Source organism: Bidens hawaiensis, unplaced genomic scaffold (assembly GCF_021521415.1).
Source record: "Bidens hawaiensis isolate Kalapana, Puna unplaced genomic scaffold, B.hawaiensis_p1.1 tig00010732_1, whole genome shotgun sequence".
Lineage (NCBI taxonomy): Eukaryota > Viridiplantae > Streptophyta > Magnoliopsida > Asterales > Asteraceae > Bidens > Bidens hawaiensis.
The window spans coordinates 786,423-799,475 of NW_027491822.1; the positions used below are offsets into that span (position 1 = coordinate 786,423).

Here is a 13,053-nt window from a genome sequence, read left to right on the forward strand (position 1 = left end):
ATACAAAACAGTTTCCCAAAAGACAAAGCCAAAAAATTTCTTTCTCGAATATGAAAACGAGACAGATTGTTGATTAACGAAGGAAAATAAGTTTGTGTGATTTATGATGAAAAATCTACTAGTTTGCATAAACATATGTGGTTTCGTAAAAGTTTTCTTGGCGTGGCAGAGCAGAATAAACATGAGATATACGGTTTACTCAGCATCCATAATAAACTACACCCTGTTTTATCTTAATTACAAAACTATCATCGTCACGAAGCAGATCCAACGATAATAAAGTGGTTCACAAACAAATCCCAAACCATGCAAAAATTTTCCATCCATCATCATCATGCTTTTATTACTGCCAAAAATGTATGTAAATCCATTTTATTACCTCTGCACATGCATAATATGTACATATATTACCTCCTTATAAGGCTTCAAAGTGAAAATCCATGTAAAAACAACCTCCATGCTAATCTGCATCACTTCCATAAATCTTAATGTTAACAAAACTACATTACGCATATGTGAACTTAAGGCGACATACCAGTTTACCGGATCAAATGATGACGTGGAAGCTGATGTGTCAGATTGTTCTCTGTCTTTACATATCATCTTTGGCATTACCCAACGAGGGTAGTTTTTACTGAACGGAATGTTTGCTTCCGGAAGAATCTGTGGAAGAAGATCCTTTTCCAGTTGAGAGATAAGACCATGCTAAAGCAATACCTCCAAGTGTAATTGCAGAACCAATTGAACCCCAAATCCACCTCTGTCTTCTCTTCCTCCTTAGCCTAAGTCGACGCATCGTTTCTAAATCATACACGATTTAAATTAATAAAAACGATTATTTTAACAAAATAGACATGGACTTTGATACTTTTTAAAAAAAAAAGCATATCCCAAATCAACCAATTAGAGGACAAACAAGCAGAGCCGGCTAAGAAGGCTAAAATTTAGTTGGCACAAAAATCAATGGGTCACAAAACAGCTAATCTGATAATTACACGTGCAAAGTGCCAGCTAGATCCGAGCCAGCAGCTAAAAGAGTTAGCCCGCAGCTAAAGATGCTAAATCTTAGCCGTCGGCTAAGAATTAGCCCCTCTCTTCTATGCCGGCTAATATAACTGGCTCTTTTAGCCACTGGTTAAGATCTAGCCGACACTTTACACGTGTAATTACTAGATTGGCTGTTTTGTGGACCCATTGTACTTTTGCAGGGCCGGGTAAATTCCAGCCGACTTTACTTATTTGGCGTTTTCTGATCGGTTGGTTTTGGATGTCTATTTTTGAAATGCTAAAAGTCGATGCCTATTCTGTTAATTTCTTGGGCCAAATTGGCTACTTTGGTGTTTATTCCTAATTTTTTTGATAATAAGAGACCTGCAAAAAGTAATAGAAGACTGGACTTTCTCACCAACATTTTCTTGATTCCTTTGAGACATTTCATGATTAACAGCTTCATAGTAATGCAGTCTATCCAACAACCTATTTATTTCAAAGGTCTTTGACTGCAACTGGGCTTCCATCTCAACTTCCAGCTCAGCCCTCGCAGTTCCTCGTCCAACAGCATTGTAGACAAATCTGAGAACATTGACCTGATGGCAGAGGTCTTCACCAGGGTCAATGGCTGACTCATCATCCACCAATGTAGGGTCTACAGGAAGAGTTAGCCCAACGAAAGATAATTGTTCCCGGATTCTTCCCCATTGGCTTCTCATGTCATTTAGACGTGTTTCTGCTTGCTTCCGTTTTTCCATCTCTATCAAAAAGCCTGATTTTAATTCTTGTAATTCACCCTGGATCTTGGTTGCAGTGTGTTGAACTCCAGTCTCGGTTGCTAGTTCTGTCGAAATAATGTAAATGAAACCATCACTTAGTGTCTGTAATCTTGTAAAATGGGCATGTTTTTTTAACCTTAATTGCATGTTAATCACAAGAACTTAAGATACATATGATTGGTTCATAGATCTATGAATTGACATAAAGAAAGAGTTGCCATAATATGCTAGAATAGTGCGGAATACAAGTAGAACGATAAGAATGTAAAAATGTGTAATCATGAAAAAATAGTCGATTTGGGTTGATCAAAGTCAAACGAGTGAAAACTCGCACAAAGTGTATTTCTAATGCATATAACGTTAAAACATAATGAAATCATTTATTTCTGTATTTCTAACATTAAAACATAATAAAAACATTTATTTCAAAAACTCATATTATCATTGAAATAATACATTTAACTTTAGTAATTAGTAATAACGGAAACGGGTCAAATGTGTTGATCTAAGTATCTAACTTTAGTATAAAAACTTGGGTTAAACTTAATCATTTAACGGCCAAACAAGAAATTATTATAAAAGAAAGCGGGCCAAATGTGTTGACCAAATGGGTCAAAACTTGCCGAAAGTATACTTAAAATACATATAACATTAAAACCACATAAACTCATTTATTTCAAAAACTTAGATTATCATTGAAATAGTACATCTTTTGTCATCATAAATAACAATTAACACCTACTATTCACAAAAATATAGTATCAGGTCAATCCAAGCCAACCCGTTCAAACCCGTATAAAAAAGCAACTATATTTATATATGTATAAAGAAACCAGATTACCTTCCCAAGCATCATAAAACTCAGCAACTACTGGAGTGTTGGTATTTAAAGACCGCTCTACTGCATGATTACTAGTATCCCCATCAGTGTTGCTTCTAACACTCATTGAATTATGAGGATCAAAAAAATGATCTATCTCACCATCTCGTTCCAACGTATCAGACTTTCTTGAAGCATCATGTTTATCTGCTTTACGCAGCAACTTGACATTTGCATCTTCGACATCACCGGTAACAGTATCCGTGATGCCAAAAATCTGTCGAGATCCAAAATCAAGATTTTCATTACTATAAAAATTGGCATGTTTATCCTTGAGATCACCAGAAACAGCATATGAGATATCAAAAGCCTTGCTAGAATCAATATCCTCCGCCTCTACACTTTTCTTGATCTTTACGGTATTTTCATCTGTGATATCAGAAACAGCTTGATGAAGAACAGTATCATCCTGAGAATAAGTCTTTGAGAGGCACGGTCCGCGCCTCTTGTGGTCAACGATGTAAGGCGATGTGGGAAATGATAAGGGGGAATCTGGAAGCGGAGTCGGTTCGGGAGTAGCGTAAAGTGCAGGTGAAATTTGAGTCCAGTGATGCTTTCTTTCAACAGTCATTGTGGCATTTTGTCATAATCGGCTTTCTATCAGCACCTGAAATTACACTGCTGTTCCTCCTCTCCAGTTTCGGTTCAGGTTTAGATTTCCTTGATGCACCCAGCTTTGAAGCTTTTGGCTCTATCAAAGTATCCAAAGCTACTGTTGTAAATGTAGGCATTGCACCATGAAAAGATCTGCATGATTTCAGATTTTCAAAAAGAATCAAAATGTTGATTTCAAACAGAAACAAAATGAAATCTGTTAATCTGATTGCTTGCACAATATATTCACAATCAACATCTTAGCACTGATCTTAATTAAGGGTGTCAAACCGTGTCGGGTGGAAGTCTGCACCTGAATCGGACCCGTATTATTATTCGTGTCAAAGATTTCAACCTAACACGCACACACATAAATTCGGGTCAACCCGAAGTTTAACCCATTTATGAAAAAAATTAAAAGATTTTTTGAAAAACAAAATGAATATAATTTTGAGCTCTAGCTCAATAGTCATTGGAGGGAAGTAAAGATTTAGGCTGGAGGCTGCAAACTCTCAAGTTCGAATCCGATCCCAACCAGGTTTTACTGCAGTGGCCTTCAGGCGGCGGGCTTTCCCTGAAACAGGAGATAGTGGGCTTAGGCTACCTAGCGGGGGGCTTTATTTGTTGATTGTTCAAAAAATAAAAGAACATAATTTTAAGTCGGTAGAGAAAATGAATAATATGAATATTTTTTCTTGAAAATGCATTGGAAATTGCAAAAACAAAAACAAAGACAAAAATACAATTATAAAAGCTTTTAAAATTTTCTTTTTTTTTTGTCCGTTTGAGTTTCTGATAAACAATTTGCATTGACGTTACATGATCGGAAAATGAAACAATCGAGGAGGCCACTAATAGATTAATCAATTCAATTCATGCATACTACAATTTCATAAACAAACTAATCGAATCTGAAATAATTACACAAGGCGGAAACGAGAAACGAAGAAGATTAAGATTATTATTAATATTCATTCATCCCATGGTGTTGGTGGAGAAAGTTTCCAACAAGACTCCTTCCTGACTCTAGCCAGCCACAAACCTATATCTTTAAACTTACTTTATTAACCACCACTAACTATTAACTCATTTTATTATTATTGTTGTTGTCAAAATAAATTAGATTATTGTTATTGAATATTAAACTTAACTTTTATCGTTACTTAAGCTACTATACTATTAAAACAATACATTTTTCTATAAATAACATATATTTTTATAATTTCTTACTAATAAAATAATTCAATATTAAATTAAATTACATCCAACTTCTAACATTTCTCCTTAATATAATAAATCAAAATTGAATTAAAATAATCACACTTATCGATTCGATCAGTTCCACGTATACTTAACACAAATTTGTTTATATCTTATTATTTGTGTTATTAAACTGTTTTTATTAGTTGTAAGTTTTTTGATCCCGGCAGATTTATGTAAAATAATCCCTTAAATTGGTGATTATTATATAAATCCATAAGGTATGCTATTAAACTATTATTAAATTCATTCTTTTTGTTTGTATTTTTTTAACCACCCATGTATCACACGGGTTCTAACCTAGTTTTCTTTAAAATAATATTTCATTATTAATATCCTCCTCTGATGCTTTTGAAAATTAACAAATAATAGGGGTGTGCATGAAACCCAAAAAACTGAAAGAACCGAAAAACTCAAACCGAAATAAAAACCAACGGTTTGGTTTAATGTTTTTGTAAAAGCCGAACTTATGGTTCGACTTTGGTTTGGTTTTGGTTTTGCATGTAATAAAAACCAAACCAATCCATATATCTAGATTTTCAACGTTTAATTTTTTTATTGAGTTATTTATAAGAATTTAATAAACATGTAACTCAAATATTTTTTCTTAAAAGTGTATAGTAATCATTTACTTACTAATTTACAAAATGGTTTATACCTAATTAGATTTAGTGGGACCAATATATTTTATGTAAAGTTATAGTAGAAGTTGGGAGGTTAGGAGGTATGAAACTATGAACTACACAATGCATTACAACTCATGCAAATGAATCATAGAGATTCTTTGAACCCAGTCTCCATCGAACATGATCATCGGTTTAGTATCAAAGAGTTACAAATTGGTAACATAAACTCACAACTTCATAACAACCAGGGCAACATTATGCTTACACTTGAAAATCAAAGACCAAATAAACGACCCTCTACTTTTTGTTATTCATGCTTCCTTGAGGTTCAATCACTGATGACTATGTAAAGTCTTCCTGTGTATACTCATGAATTTTGCAACAAACTCTGCAGGAGCAGTAAACATATATAAACAACTTTAAAAGCATAAAGTGCTTTAACTTATGCATTCATTTATCATCATAAATAATATAGGATGTATTACTATTTATCTTTATTACCTTCTAACTTTAGTAAAGCACCGGTTCCAGTTGGGAGTCTCTTATCCTGTAGGTTGGCATTAACTTTTGGTCAAAACATATTTGACCAAACCTAACATATAAATAAGGTAAATGAACAAGAACTTTACATAATAACCATGCCAATAATATAATTCCCTTTTGATATTAGCTTCAACTCCCTTGAGGAACTGTTCAATGAGTTTCTGCATAATGGAAACATTGTAACTTCAAATTTTGAAATGATTTTTTTTTTAATTTTATTAAATCAAAGGTTGTAGTTTTACCAGTAGAATAAGTTTTGGATGAACAAATTCCACCAAAAGTTTCTGTAGTTTTGCCCTTGTGAGAACTAGCCTGATAAAAACAAACTTTAATGGTGTTAGCTTGTTATCAAGTTTTTAAAAAGTATAAAATTTATTTTATAAACTTGCCTCTTGTGTGACGGATCAGCTAAAATGCCGGAAGCAAGGTCGATAAGTACCTCTTCCCATCCTATTGCAATTGGCTGATCTTCAACAAATGGATAGCTGCATATGTGGTTGACTTTTAGATTCAGATAAAGAATATTTTTATACATACAAAGCTATTATCTAAATAATATGTGTTATCTTACTTGTGAGACTTGCAGGCTTCAAGAGCCATAATTGCTTTCCTCAAATTCTGTTTGGATTTATTAGCAATCTTTGCAGCAAATTTCATCGGTAAATCAAACTTCTCTTTTCTTGATATCTGAATAAGTACTTCCATGATCTGAGATTTAAAACACGGGAAATCAAATCATATAAAGTTGGAAACTTTAACTGTAGAAACTACATATTTTGTTGTTTTTATATTAGTGGAACTTACTTCGCGAGTTACAAGAGCATCAAGCTTAATAATATGGCACTGAGTTTTCACTGATTCAAGAATGTTGACATCATCTTGACAACAAAGAATCAGTTTACAAACATCTGAATAGCAATCAATTATCCACTTTATTAAGTTTTGACTGCTTTCATCGACTTTGTCAACATCATAAAGCACCATTACTGTAGATAAAACAATAGGATGTCTTTAACTTCAAAAAAGTTGGACCTTTTAAAATAAAATATTAAAATGAATGTACCTGTATAATCTGGCTTTGAATTAACTATACTGGTTTCAGTAGTTACTGCGTGATCACTACCTATTTGTTTGACTGAAGCCATAAGAGCATATCTAGCATTAGATTCCAAGTGCATATTTAGCTCCATATGGTGAGGACTTGATGTTACAGGAACTGCTACTTGGGTCAACCTTGTTTCCTACAAACAATAAGATAAGACGTATATAATCACGCGGAGAGAAATTTGATAAAACCAAGGATGCAAATGAAGATTAAGTATCAATCGTTACACCCTTGATGACTATTAGTGAATTCCTGACACGACACGAACCTAACATGAAATTTGCAGTTTGGGTTTAGCTAAACGGGCCGTGCTTTTGTCTAACTTGGCAGGTTGACCCGTTTAACCCATTTATTTCTCTTTTTCTAAAATGTGTTTATGTAATAACTTCAACTATTTGAGTGTTTTTGTCATCTATTTAAAGTTTAAAAATAAGTTGCCATATGGTGAAAATAGTTGCTTTTAAAAAGATAAACATAATTTGTAAATTTAGAACTTTAACGCATTAATATGCAATTTGTTATAAATAAAATTCTATTTTTGGGTTAAACTGGTTGTATTTGTGTCAACCTGTGAATACACGCCTCGTGTTGGGGTTCATGTGTGTGACACGATTCTCGGGTTCGTGTCTGGTTCGACCCGCGAACACGGCCCGTTTGGCAGCCCTGCATTAAAGACATATAGATCCAAGCTCTTGTATGTTTTGTCTTCAGTATCAAGCCATAAACACATCTTAAAAACTTACACACCTGAATCTGGAAGTATCTTAAATCATGAGATACCTGCAAAAAGAAGCGCAATCTAAAGTATCTGTACACAAATCATAAAGGCTAAAAATTGTTATTCTAAATAAAAATAATATTACATTCCGGGCAGCATCCCCATATATCTCACTTAGTAGAGCCATTGCCAAAGCTTTCTTCCCAAACCCGCGAGGTCCCTTCAAAATAATATGTGGAAATATTTCTTGCGACACCTAAAACGAAACAAGGTAAACATTTAAAACACCAAATTTTTAGACATAATTTCAGAAAATAATGAATGCGCATAATCTACTTACCAGCTGTTTAAGTTGCAGTGCTTGTTGTTTATGGCAAGTGAACTCGTTTAATGATAAAGGCTGATACTTATCCGCCCAAAACCGCCTTAAGTTTTCAACCACAAAAGCTTTCTTAATAAATGAAGCTTCATCAAAGGCTCTTAATCTTTCTGGGGACTTCTTGGAATTTTTACTACATCCTATGCAAGAAAACCAAGTATCTGTATGGCTTTTTCGCCTATTTGCGGTGAACGTACAATAACTCCAGTTCGACTTCCCGTTCACATCTCTTAAATTAAAACCTGCAGTATTATGATTAGAAATGAGGTTCGACTTATAAATCCGAATTGGTTTGGGCTGTTTTTCTATGAACAATTTGGGATCCGGGCCGGGACGATTTTCCAACCCTATAGTCTTGATATTCTGGTCTGACACTGCAGCATGGTCTTGAGAGAAGGAAATGCCATCATCTGGAAGAGAATCTTTGGTATCAAAAACGGGTTCACATCGTGCTGGACTTTTGACCAATTTTGCATTTGCAACCGTCTCATTGATCTCAACTTCTTTGTCTTTCGGTGGGGTAATACTTCTGTGTGATGGAGGCGTTCTACTTCTTCCCTCTCTTCTTTTCAGCCGTTGATCATGCTTTAAGTTTTGATCTTTGTCCCTTGATCTAAGTCTAGGTGCTGATAATGTTCTAGCGTAACTCGGCTTTTCAGAACTTCCAATATTATAAAAGGCAGCAGATTCTTCATCATTATCCGACAGATCATCATCTCTAGTGGGTACGAAAATTGAAACACGCCTCCTACGTTCAGATTTTGAAAAGGGGCTGATACTTCTCCCGGGTGGAAGAGGAAGCGGGCCCGGAGTTGGCGATTTAGAATTCCTATCGCCTTTTCGGGTCTTATAAGGAGATTTGCTGTGTCTTCTTGGAGGATCAAACTTTGAAGAGTGTCTTCTTGTGAGTCTTGATAGATTCAAGTTCCCGGGTCCATCAGAATCCAATTCTGTGGTCTTCTTATTGGATTTAATCCAAGGAGGTTCATGTAACTCAGTTTCGGTATCAGACGGTTCATATCCGCTTTTTCCATGTTTCATGATCGATAACGAATGCTTACGCGACACTCTGTTATATGATTCTGGACTCTCCATATGCAGACAATTAATATGCTAAAAAATAAAAACCCACAAACTCTAGACCAAAATAATAATAGTTACAAGGGAAAATCTGGTTATAAAAAACTTGGTGGACAACAAGAAACATTCGATGTCTACAAAGCAAAGACATCGTTGAAGACAATGTGGGAATTGGGTAGGCACAAGATTCAGGCTTAGAGTTTAAAACTAGTGAATATACAATCAGCATGAACATGCTGTCGTTGGGTAATTGCATAGGTAAAGACAGTATAGTTTTTAATCAGATTCTGGTTTGTCTGTAGCTGTTAAAAAAGGTGCCTTCGGGATATTGTACTATTTTTATGTGATGGTTGAAAACACACATAATTATAAATATATACAGAGGTTTAAATCAGAGTTATAAAAATATATTTAGAAACCATGTTATTCATTGCTTAGTAGAGGTGGGGAAAAAACCGGTTGTATCCGAGATATCGAATGCTCATGTACTAAAAATTGGGCCTCATACAAAATTTTTTTCCCTCAAAATATCGACGATAATTGTAATACGAATAAACAAAACAAAGTTATTTAGTTATTGTAGCAATGACACATATACAAAAAAAAGTTAAGCGATAAACAAAACAAAATTAAACCAGTCGAAAGACCCTTGCCAAAAATGCTTCGTAGCAAAGTTGTTGATCAAAGTCTCACTAATAAGGTTTAAAAGAACTTATATATATACATTTTAAAAAAAAATTCCGTGCGCTTATCGAGACCATACCCTAGATGCTGGCTGAGCACTGTATGGGGTCAAAGACGACCCTGAGATTAGCCTACTTTGTTAATGTAATTGAATCAAATGCCTTTTCTCATTAAACAAAGGAATATAAATAATATTACAAAGGTACACAAAATAGGAAATAAAATCATCCTAACTATATAAAATATATTCACAATATATGTCGTCTAATAGTCCCCCACAGTCGAAGCGGTAGCAGGAGGACGAACGCATAGACTGGATCGAAAACGAGTAAATAGTTCCTTAGGTAATCCTTTGGTGAAGATATCTGCATATTGAAATTCTGCAGGAACATGTAGAACCCGGACATGACCCACCTGAACCTTCTCCCGGACAAAATGAATATCAATTTCAACGTGTTTTGTTCGTTGATGTTGAACCGGGTTACTCGAAAAATAAACGGCAGAGACATTGTCACAATAAATAATGGTGGCCGAACGTGTAGGTATGCCAAGTTCCAATAACAGGTTACGAATCCAACTTGTTTCAGCGACTGTATTAGCTACACCCCGATATTCTGCTTCAGCACTAGAGCGAGAGATCGTAGCTTGACGTTTAGACGACCATGATATCATATTATCACCAAAGTATACACAATAACCCGATGTAGAGCGGCGAGAGTCCGGGCATCCCCCCCAATCCGTATCAGAATACGCAGTAAGAAGCAAAGATTTGGAAGGATGAATATGAAGACCAAACTCAATTGTACCCTTTAGGTAACGAAGAATGCGCTTGAGAAATGCCATGTGGGGCTCACGGGGATCATGCATAAAAAGACAAACCTGCTGAACAACATAAGAGATGTCGGGTCGCGTAAAAGTCAAGTATTGTAAAGCCCTAGCTAGACTACGGTATAACGAACCATCAGCAATCGTCGGATCACTATTAGCACTCAATTTAGAGTGTGTATCGACGGGGAGTGGTAAGTGGGTGACACGTTGTCATATTAGCGCGAGAGAGTATGTCCTGAATGTAAGATGCCCGAGACAAAAATAAGCCCCCATTCTTCTTCTCAACATTAATACCTAAAAAATAATGCAAGTCACCCAAATCAGACATGGCAAACTCCTTGGAAAGCATACCGATGATAGCATTTAGTAAGGCGGTACTGGAAGCGGTAAGTATGATATCGTCCACATAAAGCAATAAGTAGGCCAGATCGTTCCCTTGCCGATAAATAAACAGAGAAGTGTCACTCACACAACTCTTGAACCCACATCGATTAATGAATGAAGCGAACCGATGATACCAGGCCCGAGGCGCCTGCTTTAAACCATACAAAGACTTTTTCTGTTTACAAACATAGTCTGGTTGGTCGGGTCCGTGAAACCAGGCGGTTGAAACATATAAACCGTTTCATGTAGGTCACCATGAAGGAATGCGTTTTTTACATCAAGCTGGTGAATTGGCCAAGCTCGAGAAACAGCAAGGCTTAACACTGTCTGAATCGTAGTAGGCTTAACTACTGGGCTGAAGATCTCATCACAATTAATCCCAACCTGTTGAGTTTTGCCATTAACTACTAAACGTGCTTTGTATCACTGCAAAATCCCATTCGCATGAAATTTATGTTGATATAACCACATACAACAAATAATATGTGCATCGGCCGGCCTAGGTACGAGATCCCAAGTCTCATTGTTCAATAAAGCACTATACTCATCTAGCATGGCGTGTTTCCAATTCGGGTCGGTTAAGGCTTGGGTGTGAGATTTAGGAATTGGTGAAATAGGTAGAGCGGGTTGAGTGTGAAGATCAAGGATGACACGAGGCTTAGCAATGCCATGTTTGGAACGAGTAGCCATGGGATGGTTATTGGCAGAATGTGTTGGGTTTGTGGAAGTGTGTTGGTTGTTTAGTTGGGGCATTGTGGTAGGTGGAGTGGGTGGGATTGTATCTGGTTGGGTCTGAGGAGATGGGTGGGAATTATTGTCGGCCGAAACGGAATCGGGTGTCGGGTCAGTGGCTGGGGTGATGGGGACATGGCGGTGGAAAAGGGTTGTTGAAATAGGGTAGGAGATGGGGATGGATCGAGAAAGGAGTAATATGGAGATGGTTGGTTATGGGTTGAAGCATAAGGAAATGTTTGCTCGTCAAACGTCACGTGTCGGGAAAGAATGACCTTTCCGGTTGTAAGATCGAGACAACGGTATCCCCGATGGTCAGTGGGGTAACCGAGGAACACACACAAGGATGACCGTGGTGCCAGCTTGTGTGGGCGAGTAGCTGTGGTGTTGGGGTAGCACGCACACCCAAAAGTGCGTAAATGGTCGTATGTTGGGTGTCGGTTATAAAGGGAGGCGGTTGGGGTGAGGTTTTTAAGTAGTGGGGTTGGAAGAATGTTACGAAGATAGGTAGATGTGTGGAGTGCTTCGACCCAAAAATTGCAAGGTAAGGAGGCACGAATTAGAAGGGTGAGCATAATTTCGTTGAGGCGCCAGATCATACGTTCAGATTTACCTTTTCGCTGTGAGGTATATGGACATGAGAGACGGAATTGCAGACCGTGGGAGGCTGCAAAAGATTTGAATTGGTGATTGTCGAATTCTCGTCCATTGTCACTTTGAAAAGACTTGATGGAAGTGTGAAATTGGGTTCGAACGAATGCATGAAATTGTGTAAATTTATTGAAAACCTCTGACTTAAATTTAAGAGGATAGACCCATGTAAATTGTGTTAAGTCATCAATAAGAACCATATAATATTTATAACCTGCATGACTTTGTACCGGAGATGTCCACAAATCACAATGAATGATATCAAATGGTAATAACGTATTAGAAACTGAATCAAGAAAAGGTAATTTCCTATGTTTAGAAACATTACATGAATGGCAAACAAAAGACGAACAAAGTTTAGTGCAGGAAATAAATTTATTTGAAACTAAAAAATCCATAACAGGTCTTCCCGGGTGCCCGAGCCGATCATGCCATGATTTGGAAATGGTAGAGGTGAGAAACGTGGATGCTTGTTGACTTGGATTGAATGTATAGAGTGGCCATCACTGTCGTGGCGGGATATAAGCTCCCCAGTCGGGTAATCCTTCAAAGAAAAACCAAACAGGTCAAAATCAACGGAAAGCCAATTGCCGATAGTAAATTGACGGACAGAAAGTAGATTTTTGATAATTTGCGGGGCGTAAAGAATATTATAAAGTTTGAGGTTTTTATTTAGGTGAGGTAAGGTGGTGTGTCCTGATCCGAGAATTGGAACATGGTTGCCATTACCAACAAGAATAGAGTTAATTGAACAAGTTAACGGTTGAGAGATGTTACCTTGATTTGCGGTTATGTGCGATGTTGCTCCTGTGTCCATAAC

At 36.5% G+C, this 13,053-nt stretch overlaps 3 protein-coding genes across 5 annotated transcripts; all 3 read right to left on the reverse strand.

Annotated features, from left to right (window-relative positions):
* Positions 1 to 232: 232 nt before the first annotated feature.
* Positions 233 to 3,441, reverse strand: LOC143536053 (uncharacterized). Of its 3 annotated transcripts, XR_013135818.1 has the most exons (4): positions 2,611 to 3,441; positions 1,406 to 1,834; positions 544 to 801; positions 233 to 465 (listed from the first exon to the last, which is right to left on the reverse strand). XR_013135818.1 is itself a non-coding variant. In XM_077030137.1 (3 exons), exons 1-3 carry the CDS (start codon positions 3,218 to 3,220, stop codon positions 632 to 634), a joined length of 1,209 nt encoding a protein of 402 aa, XP_076886252.1. In that variant the 5' UTR covers positions 3,221 to 3,441; the 3' UTR covers positions 233 to 631. The 3 variants fall into 3 exon arrangements, 2 of the variants coding, with proteins under 2 accessions (XP_076886252.1, XP_076886253.1); XM_077030137.1 differs by having other exon boundaries at positions 233 to 801; XM_077030138.1 differs by lacking the exon at positions 233 to 465 and having other exon boundaries at positions 652 to 782; positions 2,611 to 3,440.
* A 2,228-nt stretch (positions 3,442 to 5,669) lies between these two features.
* On the reverse strand, positions 5,670 to 8,700 carry LOC143536054 (replication factor C subunit 3-like). Its single transcript, XM_077030139.1, has 8 exons — positions 7,641 to 8,700; positions 7,525 to 7,557; positions 6,736 to 6,913; positions 6,477 to 6,658; positions 6,244 to 6,380; positions 6,062 to 6,157; positions 5,915 to 5,984; positions 5,670 to 5,833 (listed from the first exon to the last, which is right to left on the reverse strand). The coding sequence occupies exons 1-8, from the start codon at positions 7,680 to 7,682 to the stop codon at positions 5,690 to 5,692; spliced, it is 882 nt and encodes a 293-aa protein (XP_076886254.1). The 5' UTR covers positions 7,683 to 8,700; the 3' UTR covers positions 5,670 to 5,689.
* LOC143536100 (uncharacterized) lies at positions 7,803 to 8,969 on the reverse strand. Its single transcript, XM_077030170.1, has one exon. The coding sequence runs from the start codon at positions 8,967 to 8,969 to the stop codon at positions 7,803 to 7,805; it is 1,167 nt and encodes a 388-aa protein (XP_076886285.1).
* Between the last annotated feature and the right edge of the window lie 4,084 nt (positions 8,970 to 13,053).